This window comes from Argiope bruennichi, chromosome X1, assembly GCF_947563725.1.
Source record: "Argiope bruennichi chromosome X1, qqArgBrue1.1, whole genome shotgun sequence".
Classification (NCBI taxonomy): Eukaryota; Metazoa; Arthropoda; class Arachnida; order Araneae; family Araneidae; genus Argiope; species Argiope bruennichi.
Genome location: NC_079162.1, coordinates 90,843,042 through 90,870,427, shown reverse-complemented (window position 1 = coordinate 90,870,427; position 27,386 = coordinate 90,843,042). Strand labels below are relative to the sequence as shown.

The following is a 27,386-nucleotide window of genomic DNA, read 5'->3' as shown; positions in this document are numbered from 1 at the left end:
GATTTATACAAAATTACATCCATCTAGCTTTGTTGATTAGTAGTATTCTGAAATTTGACACAAGCTTATCCTTTTGACGTAACGATAGCATGCCAAATTTCAATCCTCTAACTTGTCTGCGAACACATATGCTAAAAGTGAAACAAGTGGATATAATTTCAAAAATGGTTTTTAAAAACAAAGTGAAAACTAAAACGTCAAGAATCACTAAGGTCCTGAAGGCAAATTATTTGATGATTACAAAGGTTTATCTTGTAAACTTCATATATCCAGCAATTTTTTTTTAAGATGTTTACTTTAAATATTGTTTCAACATCATGCATATTACTCGTATATAATTCCTTCTAACAGAAAACGCCAGTTGAATTTTATTCTGGAAATTAACCTTTTGTTCATCATTTTAAATCAATATTTTAATATAAAAATCCTTAAACACTTATATATTCTGTTGATCTAATTAAAATATAATCGAAGTCTATTTTAAAACAAATGTAGTAATATCTTTATAGTTAACAAAAAAAAATCTAGTTATAGGTATTAGTCACGTAATAATTTAAAAGAAATTTTAATTAACTAATTCTACAAAACTTACATTCTTTAAGTAAACATAGGTTCCTCACATGTAAGCAAGGGAACCGCACACAGACTGAAGAAAAACTCCGGAAATACTCTGTTTCCGGTGTCAGGGGTTGCCAGAATGTTCGCTTAAGGCAGAGATCTGTCATCCCATCCGGTGACGCATTACAGTTCTGGTGCTACACAGTTTAATTCCCTATTTGATGAACAATAGTTTCAGCTTGAAGTTAAAACCCTTTTCTCCTTTTAATAAAACTTCATAAAATCATCAACTTAAAATGCGGTTATGGGAATAACAATGAGCTAAAATTTCTTAACAATCAGGTAGAATTTCATTTAAAATAGTATAATTCAATCGCAATAAAAATTTTAGAGCATTACTAAAATGTGCATTCAGTGCATTTTATTCGCAAAATTTTTTGGTGTAATTGAAGCCCTTAAGGCGGAACCATATTTAGTGGATCGATTATATTTTGATAATAATAAAATAAATAATCAAATAAAATACTAATGATCAAATTTTTAATTTAAAAAAATCGTAAATCATTTAGAACCTGAAAAAGAATGTTTATATTAAAAAACAATCTATTAGATTAATTTTTCGAAATACCAGTAATTTTTTTTTCTCTCTCTTTCTTCTTTTAAAGGATTGAGAACTATTTAATATACGATCCTTGGTAAGCGAGCTCTTTTCAGGCAAAGTTTTATGCAATTATTAAAAACTACTGCAAATTTTGGAATGAAACTCGAAATGCATATAGAAAAAGGCATGCCGAATAGAATTATTGAAAAAATCTCGGTTTCCGTAACGGGGAAAAACTCCGAGAGAGCAGTTAATTAACAATTAATTGGAAACAATTAACCAAGTTTCTAATTCTGTTAGAGATAATTAAAAATTAATTGCTGTTTCTAATTACCTATAACTGTTAACTAGAGAGAATTAAAAATTAATCTGTTAATCAATTTGAATAAATTTGTTTTTTGGAATCATTTCCATTGATACCTGCTTTGTGAAGATGCAATGATAAATACTCGAGTTATACAGATGTTCAATTGTTTGTTGTTAACGTCAGTGCAAAGGATATTGGTATTCAAGGAAGCCTCAATTTAGTTAGATTAATATTTAAAGCTACACGAGGAAAAATCTTATAGCAACCTTCATTGTTTCTAACAATGGGCAGATGAGGAGAACGAATGAATGAACAACGAATGAATTCAACACTACATCTGCTTAAGAACGACAGATCCATGATGCAAATTTAATATTCACCAAGGTCACATATGATAGGGTGATGGAATCTTGAATCCATGATACTGACATCAATATTGTGCTACCAGACTATCGAGCCCCTATATAAAAAGAGGCATCTAATATTTAGTAGCCAATTATATAACCTAATTGTATACTTATATACCTAAGTACTTACAAATGCGAATTTCAAATAGTTAAATGGTATTTCATTTTCCTCTTTTTAGTCAGGCTCGAATTATTAAGTAGGCAACTGAACTAGGAGTTATTTAACATTGATAGGTTCCCAAGACCTTTATATTATATACCATTTGGTATATTTTTAGAGTTGGCTAATTTGTGCCTTCCTATGGTTATGTATTTGAACATATATTTACTTATAATAAAAATGAATGTGTGCGTTTGTGTGTGTTGACGCTCTAAAGATTAGATCGTTTGACACACAGCAACCACTTAAGCGTAAATATATTATTAATGCGTAATATGGATGCGATCAGAGTGTAATTGTATGGATGAATGGAAAGTCTATGGATGCGATCAGAGCGTAAGTGGATAATGCAGATGGTACATATATATTTTGGAGTGTAGAAATGTGCACCTCGGTGTGCTTTTTTTAAAAAATTAATAAGACTTAATTAAAAAATCAAACAATTTTTTTTTTGTCGTTTAATAATTTTGAAAAATATAACAGTACAAAAATGATTTTTTCATGATCTTACGATTTATTTAACGCAATAATTATTTTTAACTAATTTTTTTAAAAAAAATATTTTAAACATAATTCCTAATAATATATTTCACACACACACTCACAAATTTCACCTGCACGAGCTAGAAAGAAGAAGTACAACCCCCTGAATCTTGTAATGCGAAAGGGTCCCTTTAGAGCTTAATCCAGTTCTATTTCGAATATATCGTAGGCCTGCGTGCAGTGTTATAAAATTAAAACCATGAGAATAAAAAAATAAAAAAAATTGGGGGCGTTAGCGTTACAATTTCTTTTTTCTTTATTTCGTACATTTTGAGTAGAGGTCATACGAGGAAAAAAATTCTAGTAAAATATTTTAAGAATTATACTATGCAAAATCTAAGCGTCATAAATTTTTCCATCTATTCATGCCATTCGTTTCTTCCGCCAACACCGCAATTTTGGCTTATGTAGTGGCTTTCGATATGACAATAGAAGAGGGGGGGGGGGAATCCTTTGGATCAGAGATTCAGGCTGTTTTTCATTTTTAGGTAAACAGAAAGAATTTTTATTCATAGACTAGTTTGAAATGCATTATCTCGGTGAAAATCAAATAACTGTATAAAGATTTCATAAAAATTGGCATTTGAAATATTGTATTCTCTGAAACACTTGATAGAATAAAAATCATTAAAAAAAAAAAAAAGTGAAGAAAAAAAAAAGAGCCTAGGTTCTATCTGATAAGAAATAATTGACATGCCATTCGAATCAAACCTAAAGGGGGAAAAAAAAAGTATCATAGAATATGATAATGGGGACATATCTTTTTATCTTGTATTGAATCTTAAAACAATTTAAAAAATTTTCGTGAGAAATAATTTCTAAAATAACACATTACTCACAATTACCATCATTTACGGAACTTCAGCTAATTAACTGCGGTGTGTATACATTATAAGTCAATTGAATTATATTTTTAAAACTTTTAAGCAAAAAGTAAATCATTCACATATTTTACAATTCGATTAAAAAATGGCAAGTAATCCAAAAATATTTCGAGTATCCTAAGGTTTATTAATTGAATGAATACAACACAATCCCATGACAAGAGACGCCTTAGGCAATACAAAATTCGGAGGCCAAATTTTCCCAAACAAATTTTTAAAAATCATGCATTTTTAATTCATTCAATGCCAACAGCTTCTAAGCAATACACATTATGACAAACTGAAAGAAACAAAACATTTAATTGAGGGCACCTTTCAGAGCGTTAATGGAGTAGAAGAATTGAAAACGTTTCAAAATTAATTTTTTAAAGCAAAATTATAAAAGATAAAAAAAAAAAAAAGTTAACGTATTCCAAGCATTTTAAAACAAAATTTACCAGGGCTATTGACATTAATCAGTTGACCAACTGCAAAAAACCTCCACTAATCTGCAAGTGACATTAAAAACAGGAAGAAAAAAAAATCTCAAAAATAATGTTCTAAAATTTAAACGATATTTTAATTGGAATATGTTCAAATATGTAACCATAAAGAAATGAAAGCACAAAATTAAATAACCTTAAATATACGTCATCCCAAAAAAATTCTCAAGATCTTGGAGTCCTCCGAAATTATGAGACCCCTATGCAGTTGACGAATTAGTCTATTTAATTTTTTTAAAAAGGGGGTGGTACCAAATCTAATTAGCAGTGAAACTGACCTAATCAGTAGTAAAAAATTATTTTCATGCTTTCTCTTTCCTTTAAAAATACATCCCTCTAGCTGTGAAGGCATATCACTTTTGCTTATCAAACTGTTTACTATCTCATTTAATTACCTTAATTTATTCTTCCTGGTTAAATAGCACTTGCTAAGAATATGTTGTACCAGATCCATAAAAGGGAAGTCGTAAAAATCTTATTTTGGAGACATAACGACATTTGTTCAGTGTTGTAATCAGGGCACACAATCACAGTTTAGTGCTACACAGATAGTTTGGCCGAAGTCTTATTATCTTTGAACTGACGGATTTTTACAGAGATAAAAATGATCAGCATTTAGTAGCATCCCTGTACATGGCATAGAGCAGAAGCCCAATTCAAGAAAATGTGCCTTCGCGCAATATCTATTTCACCAAGAATAGGTATTTTTAAAGAAAAAGCCTTTTTTTAAAAAAAATTAACTTTAATTTGCTTCATCTTTTTCAACAGTTTGTGAAAGGGCGCAATTCTCCACATAGCCGAATCAAAGGTTTAGAACGGAGAGGGGGGGGGAGGATTAGCGAAAAGTTAAATTTTACCCTACGCCTAGACCACTAATAAAGCAATATTTTTGCGAAAGTCCCTAAAATTCCTTCGGAGTTTCCCCTCAAAACACTACTACTTGCAAAACAGCCATTATCTTAATATCTAATGATCGGACAAGTTCATTTTCCTCGTTTTGTTTGTTATTAAACGGAGTACAAAATTGGTTTCCTACATAATTACATTAAACCAAATAATTTTTTTAAATAAATTTAGAATAATCATAAAAAGGTTTATTTGGTTTTGCTTTCAAATTTTTTAATTTTCCACTGTATTTTTTATAAACGATATTATTTTAAAATCATTAAAGTTACAGCTTGCATTTCGTTTAATGAGCCGATATACATCTGTATTTATGCGCGGTGCGTACGGTGGGGAGACGGGAGAAACTTCCATGCAGCGCAACTGCCCAATCATCGTCAAACATTTCGACCTTTTTAGGTCTTGACTGGGCTATACATTTGTGGGGAATTGTGCTCGCTCACAGATTGTTGTGTAGTTGAGTGTAAATCCAATTATTAAACGCAACTTAACTACTGCATATGTCTATTAAGCATTTGAAATTAAAGTTTTGCAGTTTTCAAAATTTGTTTTCTCCCGGAATTTGATCACGATCTCCAACCCGCGAAATCTTAAACTCAGCTTTTTTTTTTTTTAATCTATTTAAAGTACTCCATTTGAAACAAATTCTATTTAGAATGACAATTTCGAAGGTCATGAATTTCAGGAAAGAATGGAAACTCAAACCACTTTTAAAGAAGTTTGCTTTTATTTCATTTAATATTTTGTGAATATATTCAATTAAACTAAACATAATGTAAAATAGTATTATAAATAATCACGAATCAAGGTCATAATAATAAACAAATGTGAAGTGCCAAAGAAATTCTTGCATAAGATTATCAGCATTTATAAAGCTGACTTTGTTATGGAACTTTCAATGAAATTAACTATGGGACTCGCTACTTGGCGATATATTCAAGAGTGAACCTCGCTCTAAATTTTCATTATTCCAATTTATATAAATGCTTTAAATAGAAAAACCAATGGATTTTTTTTTCTTTTGCTATGCCACAGGTTTATCACAAAAAAAAAAAAAAAAAAAAATCAGCTTGTATTTAAAATGTTTGCCAAGATTTTTGTCTAGATATTCAACAATACATTTTTTAAGGCAACCGTTTTTTTTTAGGACGTTTTTATTATTATCTTGGAAAGATTATAAAATCAGTTTTATGTATATTAACCACGTTAAATTCATCGGAGCCAAACGTTCTCGCGCTGGTGTGATGTGGAAGTTAAGGGAGGGGGATACCTGCACAATTGTCATCCTCGTCATCTGATCGCGGTTCAAAATTACGAGGTTCGTCCCACAAGAGCCCTAGTGTTTCTTTAAAACGGGACGTTAATATTACTGAACTGAGCTGAATTACTATACATTAATTCCATTTATTAAACTGTCTAGGAAAAAAAGTAAAATTCAAACGAAATTTTAGAAGAATAAAAATCTATTTCCATAGAACTAAATAAACTATATTCTGGATTACATATTCCGTTTGAGAAATTATTAGAAAGAAGAAAGGTGGAAATGAAGTAGGCTAAATGCTTAACATATGTTTAAAAAGTTATAATTTAAATCTTAACTATTAGATGAATAAGATGCAAATGTTTGTCACCACACGTAACTATACGATAGGTAGATTAAAAAGTAAATTTCAAAACAAACAAAATAAACCAGGTACTTCAATATTTCTCAACATGCACAATTACTCAGAATAAAATACTATCTTCCTTCACTTTACGGAATGGTGTTAAAATTAAGAGAATTTGCACATTTTGATTAATTTCTGTAAAAATATATTACAAAAACTACAAATTCTGGACACATTTTAATGATATCTGGCCTTTATTCATTGATAGATAAATTTATACTATGCAATAATTATAATAAACAATCATTAACAACAGTAGAGCTAATAAAGGCAAAAGTATCTACACCTTAAGTTGCAATATTCAACATAATTTGACTAAGGGTAAGATATCTTCTGAAAGAACAACATACCAATAACAAGAGAGCTGACGAGTTGTTCTGGCAATTACTATCGCACCTAAAATAAAGCATTTTTCACTTCCTCAATGGCTTTCAGAGGATTGGGAGCTGAATTATCCTTTCCAGAAATATTCAGTAAAGTTTAAGTCTTAATAATTAGACAGCTAATCCATCTGATAAATATTCTTTTATTCAAGGCACACTTTGCCTAGAACAGCCTTATGTAGATGGGCAGAGTTATCGAAAAATGAATTGAAAGTTAACAGTAGTCCTGAACAACTGAAAGAAGTCTATCAAATCACTTTTGATCAACAAGGAAGCCTATCAAATACATAGACAGGTATGCGACTAGCTAAACAATATGGATAAACCAGATAACTTAGTGCTAAACAAGATTTCTTGGGATAACATTTTTCAAAGACTTCTTGGAATTTATCCATGTACTGATTCTTGATATACCTTCGTTTGATGAGAACCTAAATGAAGGAAACCATATTAGATGGCTGTACATCTATTTGCATGTTTGGCAGACCTCTTTGTTTGCTTATATGTATAGGAGTTAAATATTGCAGATTTGATTGAGACATTTTATTTTATTTGACTTTTCAAGAATTCAATAAATTGTATTTTCATTTTTGGATAAATAATGCTCATCTACAAAAGGTTTTATAGATGAGGATATTAAAAAAATGCTTTATATAAGTGTTAAATACGAGCCAGATTTACACACTTGATGCTTTTGGATCAATTCGAGCCCATCACTTTTCTTTAGGAACCACCCAGGAGCTGAAAACAATATTACTGCAAGAGTAGTGTCCACAAGATGTCTTATTCACAATACGAGGTTGTTTTGTGGGAAGGGAAGTTACCCCATTAATCATTTGATGTTCAGTTTTGAACCATAGATTTCAACATTCCTCATATCAACTTTTCTGATGATTAAGAGGAAAATTCTATATTATACTTGAATACTCAAATAACTGTGTATCCATATCAAATTTCAACTTCTCCAAAATACACAAACTTTCTCTCTCCTAAAACAACAATACACGAATCTTCAAAAAGATGTTAGCTTAAATATAAAATTCAATCCTTCTTATAGTAAACTGTTGAAAAGCAAAGAGAAAGTAAGCATTAAAAAAAAGCATTTTAAATCGGTAGTTTGTGGTGGTAAAGTGTTCTTAGTCTCATTTTAAAAAAACCACAAAGAAATTTAAATACTGAATAAACATAAAATAATTACAGTATTAAAATCTAGTTATATGTAATTTAAAAAATAAATTGAAACTTTCTTTTATTTTAAAAGATAATAGTTCAAATACTAATTTTAAAAAGTTGCAAAATATTCAACATGATCATATATCAAACCACAATTAAATTGAAAAAATTACATTTTTTTCCCATAGCTGAAATAAAATGTATCTAAAATATTCAATTTTTTTAAATACAACAGATTTTTTAAAATCCTATACAATAATATGTATTACTTTTTAATAGAATTCTAACTTAGGAAAAAAACATGCCGATACAAAAGAATAGTATGTTTCATAAATAAGAAAACCATTTATTTTTAAGATAAGTGATTACCATCCCCCAGATAAAAGTGATATGATTTACAAATTTTTAAGCAGAAGTTTTAATGAGTTTAAAATTTTTTTTTTTTTACACAATTTGTAAGAAAAATTGTTTATATATAGCTCAGTATAGACCAACAGCATTTTTTTAAATCCTACCCATACTTATTAAATAGTAATAAAAAAAAAAAAAGGTAATCTGCTCAAAATGAAAAAAAAAAAAATGCCGCAATTCGCCGATCAATGACAATTTAAAATGCCTGTACATGTCACATAAATAAAAGTCATTTTATGACATAATTTAAACATGCCCTGTGCCATTATTTTTCAAAATGATATCGAAATAAAACTGCTCCAAATAAAATTTTAATATTTTCCATTATTGTTACAGTCCAAAAAGACAGCAAATTGTCACAGGCCAACTCATTTTTACAGATCTGATTTGATTGAATAGTTCATTATGAATTACTTAATACATAACATTTGTATAAAGATAATTTAAAATTCGTCTTCTGTATTCTTTATGTTTTATTAATTTAGTGGAGAGTTAGAAAAAACTGAATATCGAATAAATTCAGAAAAATACAACATGATTAGAAGGCAAACAAAAACACAAGAACTGTAAACGCCCCCTTTCAGTAAACATAAAATAATCAGGTTTAGAATCTTACCTTTGCATAAGCTAAAGAAGAAATTACTATAATACTACCCACAAACACTAAACCGTACAAAATTGTAGCAAAAAGTAACTGACAGTGTATATTAGCCATAGCTGAAATGCGAGTTTCTCATTACTGTCTCAATGTTGTAATCACTGACAGTACCCCACGTGCTAAAGTTGGCAGTTCGCTTTCGATAGACTGATAAACCTGACACAATCAAAAGATTAAAAAAACTCAGGTAAAGCGTACTGTATTCCGATATTAAATACATTTTTACTTTTAAATAGTTAAAAAAAATTTCAAAGGGAAGAAAACTATCTAAATTGCGTTCGCAAGACCAACCAAGAATTTTTCCGATGTTTACTAACAACACACTGGACATGTTTTCTCTCCTTTCTGTTTCTTATAATTGGGATATTTTTACACCGACCAATGAAAGAGCTGCTAAGTTTTTTTTAAAATTTATATTTCAGAATTTTTAAATTTATTTCTTTAAATAAGAATTTAAAAATAGATATTAACTTATTTCTTTTGCTTCAATTATATGAATCGAAATAAAACGAGGGGAGTGGACGTAAAGTCTTCGAGATTACTCTTGACATAGAAGTTTATTATGAAACTAAATTTGCAGAATGAATTAGATATTTTAACTAAACAAACTAAGTTAGTAGTGATTCAAAAAGGATTAGAGGCATTAAAAGAACTTTCTGTTTTTTTAATATGTACAATATGTATCGCGCTAGAGCCTCAAAATCAAATCTGTAGAAGATAAATACGTAAGGTTAAGGTTTTAAAATCTTCATTTTTCAATTATTTAATAATATTGAGGAATCAATTTCTTTCTTTTTTTAAGTGTAAGAAATTATTTGAGGGATTTGGATGTTTCAAGAACATTTCTAAAGGAAGGATGAATTTTTCAAGCTTTCAACTTTAAATTAATTTTCTTTGTATAAAACACTATTCCCTTGATTTCTCCGCATTACTATTTATATTAAATTCTACCTGTTTTCTTATTTATTATTTTAAGCCGAAAGATGAATAATGTATTAATTCAGAATCTCTGATAACTTTTCCTAGCCTGCGCAGCAGTGGTGGATTGTCTCTCTACTGACATTATCTATCTAAAACGTCGTGGGGAATATGTTTCTTTTGTAGCTACTATTCTACGAATTTCAATGTTAAATACTTTTTGAGACAGGATTCATTATTTCATTTTCTAGAACGTAAATATTGCAGTTGTATGTTTCCTTGAATCTATTCGAGCAATTTCAATTCTGTGGATCTCTTTTTAATGTTCTTGAGTAAACCAGACTTATTATTTTGGTTTCTAACGGTATCGGACAACGATGTGACATAAATAATGGTCCTTTACATTTTAAGCCGTAGATAATTTTTTGGAAATAATACAGTTGATGCAGTTTTATTTACTTTTAAATGGTGTAAACTTTCATCCTCAAATACTGTACTTAGGAAAAATAGTATTTTCTATTTAAAATTTCTGCTCTTCACAATGCAAAAAAACTTTGTTATTGTATTGGATCAAGTGAGCTGGATGTAAGCTGAGAATGCCCGATAACGAAAAGCAGTAAGTATTTGAGATACATTGAATTTTCAGAAGATTAAAACAAAGAATAGGTAATAATATACGCAGAAAAGTTCACAATCAATAGTTCTGGTAAGAATCCAGTCTTCTATAAAAATATTTTTAAAAAATGCTATCTGAAAAATTTTAGTTTCGGTTTAGGTATCGATAGATATCTCCTGTTGTGCAGATTATTGAAGTGTTTTTTTTTTTTTTTTTTTTTTTTGACAAACGTGAAATTTGAAATTTCTGCATTATAATTTTCGAACGAAGTATTAAGGAATTGTAAGTAATTGTATTGTTTTGTTGTACCAGGGAACCATTGTTCCAAATTCTAAACAGTCATCAAAGCGAATGTATTTATTGTACGTTAATATTTCATTTTGCAAAACATTTACAATATTATGTCGTTTACTTTTTATTAACTTCTTATGCTTTATGGAAGTTCAGCATGTGTATATTAGGTATAGTTTCTTCCCCTTAAAATTGCACTTTTTTTTTTTTCCTTCCTTTGTATTTATTAGATACATGTTTGCTAATTTTAAGTTGAAGAAATAATTAAAACTGCTAGAACGACTTGTAATTAGATGATTGAATATTTGACATCTGTCATTATGATTTATTGTTTATCTTTCCCTCCTCCCTTTTAAAACTTCCTTTATAAGTTTTATGTGAAATTTGTTGCTCATTAAGAGATTTATAGGATATATGATTTGTTTTCATTAGTTGCTGGTATTTAATTGGTTGTAACAAAGTCAAACTTTTTTTTATTTTGTGAGATGCGCTCATTTTAATGATATGTCAAAATGTATGTAAATTGAATGTATACTTTCAGTTTTGTTGCTGGTAAAGAAGTGAATTATGAAATTTGATTTATTTTTATGCTGTGTACATTAAGAAGACTCGTTTCTTTAAACTCTAATGTATCCTAAATTAACTGGAATTTTTAGAATAGTTCCGTCTTGCTGTTCTTAACCTTCTTGTAAAAAGTTTAGCAAGGTCCTTAGTAAATTTCTTCTGTAATTATATTGAATAATCTTATAAGAGGAAGAAAACTTTTCCAAGCAATGAGGGATTATATTATGTGTGTACTGAATTTTTGAGATAACCTTATATGCTAATTTTAATTTATTTTAGTTCTTCTATATTTCTCAAAATATATTTAAATGCTTATAAAAAACTTTAAAATATAAACTACCTGTTTGTGGTATAGTTAGTACTTATGAAAAATGAAATAAACAAAATTGTTATTTACTGGTGAGATGTTTGCATTTATATCAAAAACGGAGAAAATTTCTGGTTAACCATGAATTAATCAAATATGATTTTTATATAATTATTGAGGGCTTTTAATGAGATGTTTTTTGTTAATAATCAATATTTTAATTCAGTGTCTTTTATTTTTAATATTTTATTTCAAAGTGTAACAACTCAATAGCAAAACTTCTACAATGTGTCAGATAAATTTGTTAAACAATAATATGGTATAAATATAGGCTTGTTTGCTTATATTTTTTTTTATTATTCATTTTTTTTCATGATAAGGTTTTAAAGATTGATCTTTTCATCTACTTACAAGATATTAGTCTACCTCAAATTATATAAATTCCTATCAAAATGCCTTGTGATAAATAATTTGTAAGAATTATTCCATTACTGTAGATAGTGTAATACACACTCTTTGTTTTGTATTATACATTGATATATCTTATACATATGCTGATTATTCAACTGCTATTAAAAATTATTTACAGTATTATAAAAAAATTTTGATTAAAATTTCTTATCAGCTTCTGGCTTTAAAAAGTTAATTTTTGGTACTTTATCATTTGAAACATATTTAAAGGATATTTTGCTTTTAAATATGCTGTTTTTCTCAAAATATAAAACAAGTACTTGTAATAAATTTTTAGAAATTTTAACGAATATAATGTTTAAAAATATTTGTATTGGTGACTTTTTTTTTACTTTGACTTTTTTATTAATGATATCCTAATAACTCATCAGGAATAATAATAATTATAATAAAAACAGTAAAATAATAGTATTTATAACTTAATCAAACAATTTTTTCTGTTCTATATAGTTTAATGTAAAACTTGGCTAATGCATTCTGTATTTTAACTATTGTAAAAATTATAAATGTATGCTTTCTAATGTATTTTATTTAATTTAAGTGTTATAGATATTGATGTTCTAGTTTGTTCTTGATTTCGTCTTTTCCTTTCATTGTATTATTTAAATACTGCTTTTGCAGAAAAGCTGATTAATAATCCGTAAATAATTTTTCAAGAAGTTTTTCTGCGATTATTCTAATTATATTTTATTATCTACAAAGGAAAGGAAACTAATGTATAACTCCAATTGGTGAAAAAATTCTTCAGATTTCAAAAATGTTTTCACATGTCAAAAAGCATGGTTTATTGGTTTGTTTCATTTTAAAATCTCATTTCTCATATCTGATAGATATGACTGTTTCTTGCAATTAAGGTAAGTAGTTTATTCATTTTGATAGTGAAAGTATCTATAAAAGAATACATTTAAGAGAATAAATATCATGGCATTTAGAAAAAGTATAATATAAAATACTGTTTGTTTTTTGATACAGAAACTTTTTACAGTATTACTCGTATACAATCAATATTGATTTCATCTTAATAAGGGAAAAATAAAAAATGGAGGAAGGAAAAGTTAATTTCTTTAAAAAGCAATATCTAGAAACTTTTTACATATTTTAATTTGAACAAAATAGTATTCAAGAAGAAAATGAAAATTAACTTAGTACAGAATTAGCTAAAAGGGAAATGTATCTAACAGTTTTTATTCACTGCATATTACCCTTTTGCAAGTAAAATATATGAAGAGCAGTTATAGTGTCCTTTAAATTAAAAAAAAAAAATAATTATAAGGCTGCACTAACTGTGGAAACTGGAAAGTGGCAGCTTCACTGATCAGCTGAAAATAAGGAGTCTGCAGAAATTAGAAGTAAACAATGTAACAAGACAAAAAAAAAAAAAATCTGAAACATTTTTCTTGTGGCGGTCACTGGTATTTCATTGGTTTACTGGGGGGAAAAAATGCACCATTCACCTTTCTGAAAATAAGAAGAATTTCTTTAAATGGAAGTTGATTAAAAATGAGAAGAAAAAAAAAAGTTGATTAAAAATATAAAGCTAATAAAAGTAATTCATTTATATGCAAAACAAAATAAATAGAAATTCTCTTTAAAAGTCTTCCTACCATTTTAAAATTTGAAGTTTTATTAAATAATACATTTAAATATTCATTAATAATTCAAGTTTCCATTAAAAAAATTATATAGAAATAAAGCCTCATTTTTTTAAAAAAAAGAAATACTTTCAAACTATTCTAACAATTTTATTGTGTGACAAAGAGATCACGCTAGTTGAGGTTTTATTTCTAGTGAAGATTTATTTGACATGCAGACCTTGTCTATTTTCACCCTCTGCTCTCGAGGCATCATTCTTATTGATGTATCATTTTGACATTTAATGTGATGAAAGAAAATATATATCTGTAGAATTCACAGGTTAATATCTTGAAGGAAATCAACTTAAAATTATATGAAATTCGAATCATCTTGCACTGGTGTTGAAGTTTGGAGAATGGGTTGTTTATGAAATTTCATCGTCTTCTGTCAGGCAGTAATTCAAAATTTTGAAAGTCTGTCGTTGGTCTGAAGGAGCACAAACAATTATACTTTATTTTTAGAGCATTATTTTGTCTTGTGCTGCTTTGAATGACTAGGTCTTTATCTGAGATATTAAGTTCAAAGTAATACACTGATCTAAAGAATTTTTCTTAATAAAAAAGGCATCATTAAAAAGTTGGAAAAAGATAGAAATATCACCATTAATAAAATCTAAACTATAAAATTTATATTTCTCTGTTTCTTTATAATGTGTAGCATTCCATTTACACTTGTGTTAAACTTTTGTTTTTAGTAAAATTTAAAGGGTATTTACTATAGCATTTTAACTATAGCTCCATCATTTAATTAATTTTCAACCAAAACTAAAATTTATGTAAAATTTGCAGCCATACTCAATTTTGTATTTTTTATTTACAGTTTTTGATAGATCAGTTACCTAATAAAAGATTCATTCTAAAGAAATCATTATATATAAAATCTGTATGTATGTGTGCATGCATGCAAAGTTAACTTATATCAAGGTTTATATTGTTAAACTATGTGTTGTAGTTGTTTTTAGTGATAGAATAAAAATTATTTAAAATCGGGTTCAGTTAATGATTAAAGTTTTATAGTACTGGATTAGCTCAGATGGTAATGGTCATTGCAGCCATGCCATAGTATCCAGGGTAAATGATATGACCGTTTGCTGTAACATTTAACTGGACCCTGAAATAGGACACTAAGTAGCCCTCATTACAATGCAGCCCACAATTTCACCTTCCACATAAGAGGCATGGTCCATCATCAGATTAGAGATAACTGGATCCTGCACAATTATTGTACCCACAGAGGAAGTATGAACTTGCTTACTTATACGAAACTTCTCATCTCTATATTTGAGGTACCTCTCATTAGATCAAATGGAGTAAAATGAACTTTTTACATAAAACTAATAATAATTGTGTAATTTGTTTTGTCTTGCTGATTTTTTTTAGATAATTTGCATTGCCAGCAAATTTTAGTTACGTTTTTTTAGTCAACAGTATTCTTTTAGTTTATCCTGGTAACATTTTTACTTAACTCTGTTTTTAGAATCATGAAGCCAGTTAGTGCAAGAATTCCAGTTCCCCAAAACCCAGAGTAATTTTTCATGTACAAAAATAATATGGAACAGGTGCATAGCGGGATGAAAAGTGCTTGAAAACCAGTTTTTAGCACCTTTAAAGTGCTTAATTTTCTTGAGAAATGCAAAAAACACTTTTTGTTTTATTTCCCCCACATATTGAATATGATAATTCAAAAGCATAGTCATAAAGGCTTGCTTACCAGATATAATAAGAATGAAAACCAATAAAATAAAAGAATTTGGAGAAGGAATCCAGGGTGGAACAGACGAGATTCGAACAGGTATTCAATGTTTGATGAGCCTTTTTCCCCATTCTGTCTTTCTTCAGCAATGTACACTGCTGTTTATTGAAATACTGGAATGGTTATCTGGAAGGGGCAGTACGAAATACCTACTGGGCCGTATTTGTTACAGTGCAAAAAATATTCGAACTTCAATTTTAGTGTTTTAGATGTTGAAGAATTTTTTTTTAAAACTATGCCTGGTAAGAATATTTTTAAGAACAATATAAGAATATATATATATAAGAAAAAATATGCAGATTGGTCTGATGAGCAAAAGCTAATAATGCAGCAGGATAAATTTGGAGTACAGAAGAGCTATATCGAGCATAGAAGAAACTGCTTTAAAAATACAGTGAAGCCTCTTTTTAGTATGTTACATATTTGATCATCGTTCTCATTCGCATTTCATTTTGGAGCAATTTCTTGAATGACTTGCTAAAGGGATTTTACTGTGCGATACTGAATTTTAAAATTAATTCCGGTATATAATTATGCTAGTCAATCGCATAAAATCTAGTATGAGATTTTATCAGAAAGCCATGAATTTTTAATAGATTTAATTTCTTTCCCTGTTTGTAGTGTTTTTCCTATTTGAAAATTATTTGTTGGACCAACCCCACTAAAATTTTGTTTTTAAAAGGGGGGGGGGATATACTGGATCTAATATTTAAAATTAAAGAACAATTTTTTTTTTTCAAAACTTATTTTTTAGGGTTTGTATTCTATCATTTCATAATAATTTTTTCTTTTTATAACTCTTATAGAATTTTTTCCCTGATGAAATCCCTCTTTACATATAAAGTTTTACTCTGATTGACAGAGCAGCATGTAGCATAAATCATTGAAATTAGCAGCATGAAATTTAGGGAGTTATTTTTTGGATATTAGAGGCCCACTAAGAATGGCATTTTCAAAATTTTAATTTGAAGTTTAATAAAAAAAATTGACAGAATTTCAATGTTTTTTTTCTCTTAACATCAAAGTTTATTATTACACAAGAATTATATTTACTCCTTTTTAAAGTTTATAAAAAATAGGTTTTCAATTATTCTTATTTTATTTGGAGAAATGTATTTTTAAAAAATTTTAGTAATTTCTAAAAAATTGGTTTTTAACACAATTTGTAACAGTAACAATTGTTTTGTATTTGATTTCATTATAATGAAATTCATTACAATATCATTGTTTCTTCTGTTTGTTGAATCATGTTATTTTATTACTGTTAAAATCATGATAAAAGAAAAAAAATGCTTTCTTTGCATTAATTTAAACTTCAAAAAAATACCTAAGCTATTCATTGAATAAGTCTGATAAATTCTTGTCCAAAATTCATCCAATTCTTCATTGAATGAATTTTGCTAAATTTTGAAGCAATGCAATACATTGTCTCTCACTGGTTTAAAAAAATGCTTCACCTGGCATTATTTTCATTTTTCTTCTAATTATAGAGCTGTTTTTATAACTTCATGAATTAGTTTTCATTGTTTATGAAAACAAGGATTTGTTAAGGCATTTCTTCATAAATATAATCACATTTTTCTGTAATTTTTTAAAAATTAAAATAAGATTTTTTTTTTTCATATTGGTTTAAAAGTATGTTTTTATTAAATTTTCAGAATATTAAATGTTCAAAAAAGGCATTTACTAAACTTTGGAACTCAGAAATAGTAAGACATTTTTTTTATAGTCTGTCCATTTCAGAATGCTGCTATATTTTTTTTTCTATTAAAAATGACTTAAAAATTAATTTAGAACATTTCATTGTTCTGTCTTCAATTTCAAAGCAGTTTTGCCAATCTTATGGCAGTAGTCATTCCGGAATTCTTTAGACTGCAAATAAAATTACTATAAATCGTGAGTTAGTGCTGGAAGAAATTTATATTTTCCATCTGAGCCATGCCAAACCTTATTTGTTGTTTTATATATAAAAATTAAATGTAAAATTTTTGCTCGTGGAGTGCTTCTACATCACTATTGACATTTTCAACATTGATGAGTCCATCTAAATAAACTGGTAATTTGTTAGTTCTGAAAAATGTGAAAAAAGATCACAGATCTTTGTTTTTAATCTTATAAAAGTTTAATTAATTTTTTGGTATTGATAGTTATGTCAAAGTCCAAAAGACATAATTTGTTTGCATTAGAAGACATTATACAAATACATAAATAAATATTAGAATTCTCATTTAAAATTATTATTATTTCCTTAAAAGCTTGCATTATTATAAAACGGGAACAAAACTATATTTAGAAAATATGCAAGTTTATGTAGGTATACATGTACAACAGTGCTTGATTTTTTGTCTATGGTGCTTAAAAAGTGCTAGAAGTTCTTTATTTTTATAGTAGTTTTTCACTTTTAATCCACCCCGTGGAGCCGTCCCTTTCTTATGAGCAGAGAAGTAGAATGTATGAATTTCATGATACATAATTTGCTATAATTGCTTTTATCTGTTTGGTTGCCAAAAATTCCAATCAAATATTTAGGATAACTTCGTCTTAATGCTTCTGTCGACAGAATGTTTTTAAACTGCATAATTTGATAGACTTACAATTGAAATAGTTTTAAAAGTCTGACATTTTTCAGTTCTTCATACTATTCATTTCTTTAATTCTCTGTCTATATCTCTATATATCTACTTGTTTCACAGAAAAGAAAAGCAGTGTTTAAAATTAGGCATATTTTAAAAATTTTTATTATTGCTTATTTATGAAGTATAATCTTAATTTTAAAAAATTCTTTTAAAATAAAAATAAAAAATTATGCAGTAAAAATATTAGTATCAGTTGAAAGATAATTTTTTGAATTTTCAGATGTGAAAATCATTTTTGGAATGTAGTGTTTTTGGAAGCTATTTTGGTAAAACTGCCTAAATTATTTCAAATTATTATTAAAAAATTTTGAAAAATCAATCTAGCTGCACATTTTGATCAAATGACTTGTCTCATAGAGAGCTAACGTAGATGCACATACACATTCATCTTTATTAACAGTGGAGATAAATATATTTCTATGCTTAGCTGAGATTTCATTTTTATTTTATTTATTTTAAATCAATTTAAGTAAAGAGACATAAAGTGATCATAATGTTAGGCTTTGCTATTGGAATATTCCAAGATAATGTTTATTACTTTAGAAGTTTCTGTTTTGAGAATTAGATGTCCCCCTTTTACATTCTTTAAGAGTTCATATTTATATGAGATGTGGATAGAAACTAGGCACCTGATGAACTATACGCTGTCACCAAATCTGGGTGGATGCAAAATACGTTCTTTAATCTTGAATGAAATACTGTATAGATCATACGAGAAATTTACTAAATAGTTTGAGGAGAGACGATTACAGAATTTCTCAAAAACTGTTTTTCTTTAAATCAAGTGGTCAGAGAATTTCCTTAAAATGCAATTAATATTTTTCTAAGGTTATGGACTATGTCTATTCAACTAAACTGAAGTAGAAAAATAGATTGTAGTATAAATTTTGCGAAAGATGTTTCTTTCAGTCTTGAAAGAGGTGGTGAAAGCTTTCTCAATTAAAAACCTAATAAATTTTCTGCAGTTTCAAGAAAAAGAAATTTTTGGCCTTCCATTGAAATAATTAGCTTTTCTGTCAACCTTGTCTCTTCTTGCATGTAATAAAGCAGGAATTGCCTTGAAATACTCAAAAGCAAAAAGAAGTACATACTTGCAAAAACAAGCAAGCTTTTGTTCTTCTAAAACTATGACTAAGAAATCTTATGCTGCAGTTCTGAAAATTTTTTAATAAAGAGTTGAAAATGAAACAAATGCAAAATGTTAGCAGATTGTTGGTTGCTAATGAAGAACTACAGCAAAAATTCAATCAAAATTTTTTGTTAGTTATATTTTGCCAACTGAAAAGGGACTATTTAACATTTAAGTCTCTATTTGGAAATATGCATTTCTAAAAAAAATGATGATATAAATGAAAATAAACAGATATGAATACTGGATAAAGGTAGTGTAATGTTAGAAATTCAGTAACAGGCTTTTAATTTTTGATAATTGGTACAAATATTAAAATTCTATTCTAAAAGGTGTGCCATCTACTTACAACTTGATCTTATTGGTATGTTTTCTTATGGGGCTTTTCATTATTTCCATTTATAATGATTTATTTGTTGCTTCCTTGATTATATTTCCATATATTGAAATGCATTGTAAAATTTATTTTCTTAAGTGTTATAGTGTTGTTCCATAATATATTTGGTTATACAAGAATAGATAAGCTTTTGTTTTGTTTTGTTTTGTTAGGGTTGAATTCTGCTCCAAAAATTTTGTAGGCAGTTCTATTATGTCATGTGCACTTTGCAATAATTATAGTCTGTATTTTCTGTAGGTGGTTCAAGGTCACATTTTTTACCTTGTAACGGTTGTCTGCCTCGTAATGCTGAGGCAGATAACAATGCCACTCTTTTCTCTCTCCCTCTCTTTTTTACACAGCTGTTAAGGTATTCCCGAAACATAGTGGTGTGGGGGAAAACAAGCTTTGTCGAAACCATGGCAACGGAGAAAGAGTGAAGAGTAGGGAAAACGAGTCTCCTTGAAATGCCTACAGAAATTGCACAGACTATAGTTATGTCTGTAACAATGAAAACAATCTATTAGATTATATAAATTTAGTATAGACCTTTAGTAATTTATCTTGCCTAAGTTATGCCCAATATTATAGCTAATAACTAGATGATATGCTGTCCCCTGAGAGATGTTTTATAATTTTCAGTTAAGTATATTGATAACTGACTTAAAGCGATTCATAATACCTTTGTCTTCCATTTTATCAGATTAATGAAATTTTCCATCTCTTGAACCATTAATGCACTAAATTTATCAGTGAAAGAAAATGGAATATTTTATTTTACTAGAGTGATGTTTTTCTCTGTAGAAGGATATTCTGAAAATATTGTAGTACATGTAATACATACTAACTTAAAATAACATACTTGTTATAATAGGATTTTCGGAGTCACGCTTAATGTAAATGTTAAGATTATATATCTCAGTTGTTAATGTTTGCAATTTAATGATCACTGTTGTTTTTGATCATATTCTTTATTTTCACTGTAATCCAACTGGTATATTTTTTTATTTCTGATTAGAACTGAAAACATCATTCCTAATCAATCGAAGGTTCATGGAAGTTCGTCTCTTGATAAATCAAGTGGTAGTTCAGGTCCTTCTACACCTCATCATGATGCTGAACATAGCAGAAATGAAGTTAACCCATTATTGAAAAAGGAACCTTTGTTGACATATGGAGAATTAGTTATTTTAGGGTAAATAAATGAAAGCTATATATTATTTGTTCCATTCTTTTAGAGTTTTGCAGGATTAAAATTTTTAGTCATATACGAATGAATTTTACAGATTAAAAGGAATGTCTTTCTGTGAACTAAATTTGTTCAATACAGAATTTTATACGAATATTCCATATAAATTCTATATGATATGTGTATAAATACTTTAAGTTGATATTTATTAATGGCAAAGCATATTTCATGACAAATTCACTAAACTGTATTGTGTCAAGGATAACTTGCATGAAATAAAGAGAGGAAATGAATTATTTGAGTATGCATTTTTTAAAAATTTTTTATATAAATTTAGTTATTGGCATTTGCAATATTTTTTAATATAAATAAATTTTCTGTATGAAAATTTTTACCTTTTTGTTCTTTTAAAATCTGCAGTCAGCTCTGCTTTGTATTATTATTCTTTATTTAATAAAATGAATTGTCATAAAAAGCTGTTCAGAAGTAATGAATTTCATTAACGCTATAAAGTGTCATAAGTGATTTAATTACGAGAAAATAATAATAGTAATTAAATATTCTGTGATTTTTTCATTTGTACAATTACAGGGTTCTGATGGTCAACCCCTATAATTGTAAACTCCTAGAATTTTATTTTATTGTACTCCAGGTCGTTAAAAAGTTGGTTTGTTTAGTCTGTGAAAATAAATGAAAATTGCAATAATGTTTTTCAATCTACAGACTGAAAAAAATTGAGAATTAAATGTGAAATTAACATTTTGTCCCAATTGTTAAATCTGAACACATTTTTCAACATCTATTATCTTTCAGAGCATTATTTTTTAATGCTTTTAGTATCTATAGCTTTTCAATAAATTTTTTTTTTTTTTCAAATGAATAGCCTTTCATTTAAAGGTGAAAATTCAAAGTTCAATTCTTCCACTCCACCCCTAATCTGGTAACATATTCAAGTGTAAGCAATTTTCAAAAGCCTAATCAATAACATAAACCAATAAAACGTCTCTTTTGTATTTTTTACATATTTTAACACTTTTCATAATAATTGGATGGGATTATTGGTTTTTCCTTGAAAATTCCACCAACACAAAAGGGTTGTTGTTACAAGAGAGTTATCAATCTCAATGTTTTCTCTTCGTGTAATTTGAAGGAAGGGGAAAGGACTTCCAGCTAATAGGATTACTAGACAAGAAGGAATTTTCAAAGGCCTAACAGCTGGAGATAATATTATTACCCCTTAGATATTGAACTGAAATTTTAGAGATTTATTTGTTGTATAGTTTATGTAAGAATGCATTTATATTTAACATAATTCTCTACATTCAGGTAATTCAAGTCTGGTTGATCATAATGTATATAGTCTAATGCTGGATGATTATTTAACCAAACCTTGAAACATGGCAACTGAATTTGCACTATGTTTTAGAATGAAAAAATAAATAAGGATATCGAAACTGGATATGTAGCTTCAACTTTAAGGGCCATTCCACAAACATGAAATTATTGTCCATCAGTAAATTCCATATTTTTGATTTATTGAATGATGAAAAAGAGTTCTCAACTTTTTAAATAAATGCGTGTAATTGTAGCCTGCATGAGATTTTGAACCTCTCATTATCTAATGTGTATTTTTATAAAAGTTTGCCAGCCAAAAGATAACATTACACTTTAAATTTTTAAAGAACCAGAAGCTTACTAAGATTCTTCGAAGAACCAGGTTTTCAGAAAATATAGCTGCTATTGATCAAGCACTCGAAATGAGGAACGATTTGATAGTATATGCCAGAAAGGTTAATTTATAACACCAAATCTAAATTCAATGAATATCCCATATGTCAGGGAAAGGCTTTTTCTCATAATTGCTTTAAATTATCTTATCATTTTCTACATCCTTTTTATAGACTGCTCATTTTTAAACACTGTGTGTGTGTGTGTGTGTGTCATGAAAATTAATGTTCTTGAAGGTCTAAAAACTGTAAATAGCATTTATGGGATTTGTACTTTGCTGAATTACTACTTGATTTTTTTAGAAACAAAATCCTAAAATATCTTATTATTCAGAGAAACTTTTCTGGAAAAACAGCCAATAGATCAGAAACATGAATGTCAGAATTTAGTGTGTATTTTCCTTTAAATGTTTTGGATAGTTTCCTTCTGAACTATATGTTCAAAAATAAGATAGCCAAACAAGCCCTGCTATAACAAGATGAAAGGCATTCTTTTTGTTTTTGTGAATTTAAAGCATCTACCGGTAAAAATGCGATTCCATTTTAATAGAAATGAACAACTTTTTTGAATGATGTGGTTTGCCATGCACTAGAATTTGAGGAGTTTGAAAAATCCAAAAATCAAATTGAAGTTTTCAATAAAATATTGAAAGGGTCAAAAGTTTTATCAGAAATTTGGGAAATAATTGAGATTCAGATGATATAATCCCATGACTAAACCATAGTTGAAAGCCTATTTTCTTTAAATAAAAATATTGAGGTTGGAAATTTTAAAGGAGAAAATATATGTTCTAAAGCTTATGGTTTCATCTGAATTGAAATTGCGGTGTAGCAGAGAATTTTCAAACTACAAAAGAACTTGTGTAGTCAAGAAAATGTCTGTTGGGGAAAAAAAAAAAATGAACAATTAGATATTACAATCTCAAGATGATTGGAAGCATAAGTGTTACCGCTTCGTTGGCGCTTTTTGTAAAGAATGTAGCAAACATATGCAGACTTGGCTTCAGCGATAAAATTATTGTAACCCTACTGACATGGGATCAGCTTTCAAAAACAGTTTTGTAGAGAGTCGTTGCGGGGTCGCTGAACCACAGTGAAATAAAAAGTTGGCTTTCGAATTGTCGTTTGATTTTAAATAAGAATACAATCCACTTATTAAAAAATTAAAATGAACCAGTTTAAACTTATGGTAAATTCATAACAATAAGAAAAGGAAAATGCACAACAGATAAACTAAATGGTTTAAACTAAAAAAATGGTGAAAATTGAAGAGGTGTTTTTTTTAACTGCAGAAATCTGGAAACATATTAGTTGAAAAGGCAGCAGATAAGAGATTTTCTATACATAAATCAAATGGCTTTAGGAATTGAAGCCTTAACAATTTCATTTGTTTTAAATGTAAATAAAGATTCTTAATTTGTGTCTATCTCTGTCATTTCCTCATCATTTTGCCAAGCACTGATCAAAAGTATGTTTAGTAAATTTTTATGGAATTAACAATTTTAAGGAATTTTGTTTCAACTAAATTGTGAGTATGTTTGTGCAGTCCGCATCCGTTAGTAGTTGGTTTGAAACTAGCTCCTAGCAGTAGATGTGCAATGGCTAATGGTAAAGGTGCTTGCATTGTGATCTCAAAAATCACTTTAAGCTGTAAGTTTTACTTGTTAACTAAATGTGATGCACAAGTTTCCTCAGTGCTCTTCTATTAAGCGTTTAGAAGGTAGCAAGCAAGGAAGTAATCATCGTATAAAAATTATTTTATTTAAATTTATTGTTTGTATTTCTATATCTAAAATATGCAATTTTATTATCTTTGAATTGTTTAAAAAATGTCTTTGAAAAATTGATTTTTTTTTTTCTTTAATAAGAGTTGGAACCCTGAATTATGTTTTTTTTTTTTTTTTTTTTTTTTTTTACATGCAGCTGAATATTGAGACTTGGTTTTTTTTTGCTTTTGATTTTAACTTTTTATTATTATATAACGTGTTAGGCTTAATAGGTTTTTTTCCTATGGAATATATATATATATATATTAATGTCTTATGAAATGTTCTCTTACAGATATAATGGTAGTCTGCCTCAAGGTGAAAAAGGGAGGCGACGAAGCAAATTTGTTCTTTGCAAGAGACCAGTTTCAAATGGTGTTAAGAAATCGCAACACTATGTTGTTAAAACACCACAATCATCCAAAGCAATTTTGGATAGTACACAGCATTCAATATCATACACGTTATCACGAAACCAAGCTGTTATTGTAGAGTATATGCCAGATGATGAAACAGATATGTTTCAGGTATTGTATGTTTTTATTTTGTATTTTTTTAAAAAATTACTAAGTGCAGTAGCATACTGTAGAAAGGATGAGAAAAGCACAGAAAATTACATTGCTGCATTATCATCTCCCCCCCCCCCCCAGAAAATTTGATGAAATTATTCTCCAATTAAGTACTTCTCTTCTTTTTTTAATGCTTAGTTAAATAGAAAAGTCAAATATATTTTGCATTTGAGAGACATACTTTATAGGAAAACTATTCATTAAATTAGGGCTTAGTTCTACAAAACATCTTTAATGGACATAATAATGAACTGTGTTGCTTCATTTAAATAAATTTCAAATAAATGAATTTTCTCCTACATATTTTTCTCTACATCATAAATGATAAATTACATTTGGAAGTTTTAAGTTCTGGGAGAATGGCAAAAAATAGGTTTAGATCTGATATCCAACTTTTGCGAACACAATATACTGTTAGTTAGATCTTTATGTAGTTTGAAAATTTCAAATGCATTAAATGACATTTTATGAGATCCATATTATAATTTGAAATTAAGTTGTTAAAAGTAATTTTAAAGCTGAAATGGTTGAAAAAATTAAGTCGCCTAAACTTCAATTCCATTTTGTAACTTAAATTTTATGTTACATTTGTCACTCTTTAGAGGAATACTTTTATGTTTTATTGTAAAATAAAATTGAATGCGTGTTGCTGGTATACAAATTCAAAATTTTGAAATAAACAAGAGACTTAAAACCAATTTTCGTCTAAATTAACAATGTGATTTCCTTTTCAGTATTATAGAAATAGTATTAAAAAGCAATTTTCTGTATTAAATAATTAAGTTTGATAAGTTATTAAATATTAGCAGTGATTTTTTTCTTGCAGACTTTATTCATCTCTGAAAAAAATTCAATAAATCTTAACATGTAAGTTAAATACTAATGAAAATTCCAATTTGAAATTTAGAAATCCTTTTGGGGTGTTGTCTTTATTTTTAAGATTTAAGTCTTTTCAAGTCATTCTACAACAAGATTTCTTCTCTTTTAGCCAACTGTGAGGCTATTAATTCTTGTGTAACCTATTAAGCAATAAGCATATTTATCACACACAGGTTGTTATTTGTTGGCTATATGGTTAAAGAGAAACGAGTATTATACAAGTATTGCACTAGTTTTTGTTCTGAAGTCAAGAATGTGTTTTTACAGTACCTCTATCATCTATGAAGAAACGGATGGTGGCAAAAAAGATTAGTCATAGAACCAAGGAGTCAAAGATTGCAGATTTGAGCAATGCAGATTTGTTGCGTGTTTGGACATAATGAATATTAAATGTATTCTCATGGTTCAAATGCCGTCATGTAAGGAGCATGTTAGTTGGGAGAATAAGGTGTTGGTTCAGGTATTTGTTTCATCATCTGTCCATGGATTGATATGCCTGCTCTAAAAAGTACTTCCTGTATAGTTTGAAATTAAGATATTAAATACTTTAAACTTAATTTAAATAAACTAAACTTATGAAAAGTTAATAACATTCATGCAACTTCAACAAAATTATATCTGCAAGAAAAAAAAATCGATTTTCCATTTAAAATTTTTTTGTATGTTCTCATACATGCCTCACATTTCCTTTAGCTTATTCCTGATTGATATTATTTCTTAATTATTATTCAATTTTCCACCCTGCTCTAATTGGCTGTAAATTTCGACTATAAAATTTCAACTATGTCATAAAAAAAGACAATATTCTGGAAAAAGTCAAATATTTTCCCCCTGTTTTTCTGGTAAGTGTTTATGTATTCAAAACCATTTACTGCAAAAAATAAATTTAGAACGAAATTTTTTGAAACAGATTTAGCTTCAAAAGTGTGGAAAATGTTTTCTTTATTTGAATTGTTCATCTACTAAGAAACTTATATAGAAAAGAAACATATATCTTTTAATTCATTTTTATTTGTTGCATTTCCATATATTTGAATTAGTGTTTTGCAGGTAAATCTCATGATTATCTTGCAGGCTAATTCCAAAATAATCATGAGATTTTAATTCATTATATTTTTTTAAATATTACAACTATAAAAATGAACAATTTCTCATTTTAAAAAAGAGGGAGCATTTTAATTTTTTTTTTATTTCTGAATATTATATAAGTTTTGTATGTTTATTGCTCATCATGCAGTATGTATTTGTTTGAGAGTCAAATTATCCTCCAAGACATTAGAATATATCATTGTCATGCTCATAAAAGAATTATGATATAAGTAATATGGCTCTGATGTTCATTCAACATAGTTGACAATTGTAACTCAAGCATATTGCTTTTAATGTGACTCCTATGGAAGAAATCACAAAATGTAAGATCTGAA

At 28.0% G+C, this 27,386-nt stretch overlaps 2 protein-coding genes across 2 annotated transcripts in view; one reads left to right on the top strand and one right to left on the bottom strand.

The window, feature by feature from the left end:
- The window catches only part of LOC129959110 (uncharacterized), a 28,824-nt gene extending 19,368 nt beyond the window's left edge, over window positions 1-9,456 (bottom strand). The window contains exon 1 of the mRNA XM_056071926.1: window positions 9,096-9,456. Coding sequence (XP_055927901.1) covers window positions 9,096-9,194 — 99 coding nt within the window. The 5' untranslated portion in view covers window positions 9,195-9,456. The remainder of the gene's footprint in view (window positions 1-9,095) is intronic.
- A 732-nt stretch (window positions 9,457-10,188) lies between these two features.
- Window positions 10,189-27,386, top strand: part of LOC129958857 (protein pellino-like) — a 28,251-nt gene continuing 11,053 nt past the window's right edge. Inside the window, exons 1-3 of the mRNA XM_056071577.1 lie at window positions 10,189-10,671; window positions 20,851-21,027; window positions 24,810-25,041. Coding sequence (XP_055927552.1) covers window positions 10,652-10,671; window positions 20,851-21,027; window positions 24,810-25,041 — 429 coding nt within the window. The 5' untranslated portion in view covers window positions 10,189-10,651. The remainder of the gene's footprint in view (window positions 10,672-20,850; window positions 21,028-24,809; window positions 25,042-27,386) is intronic.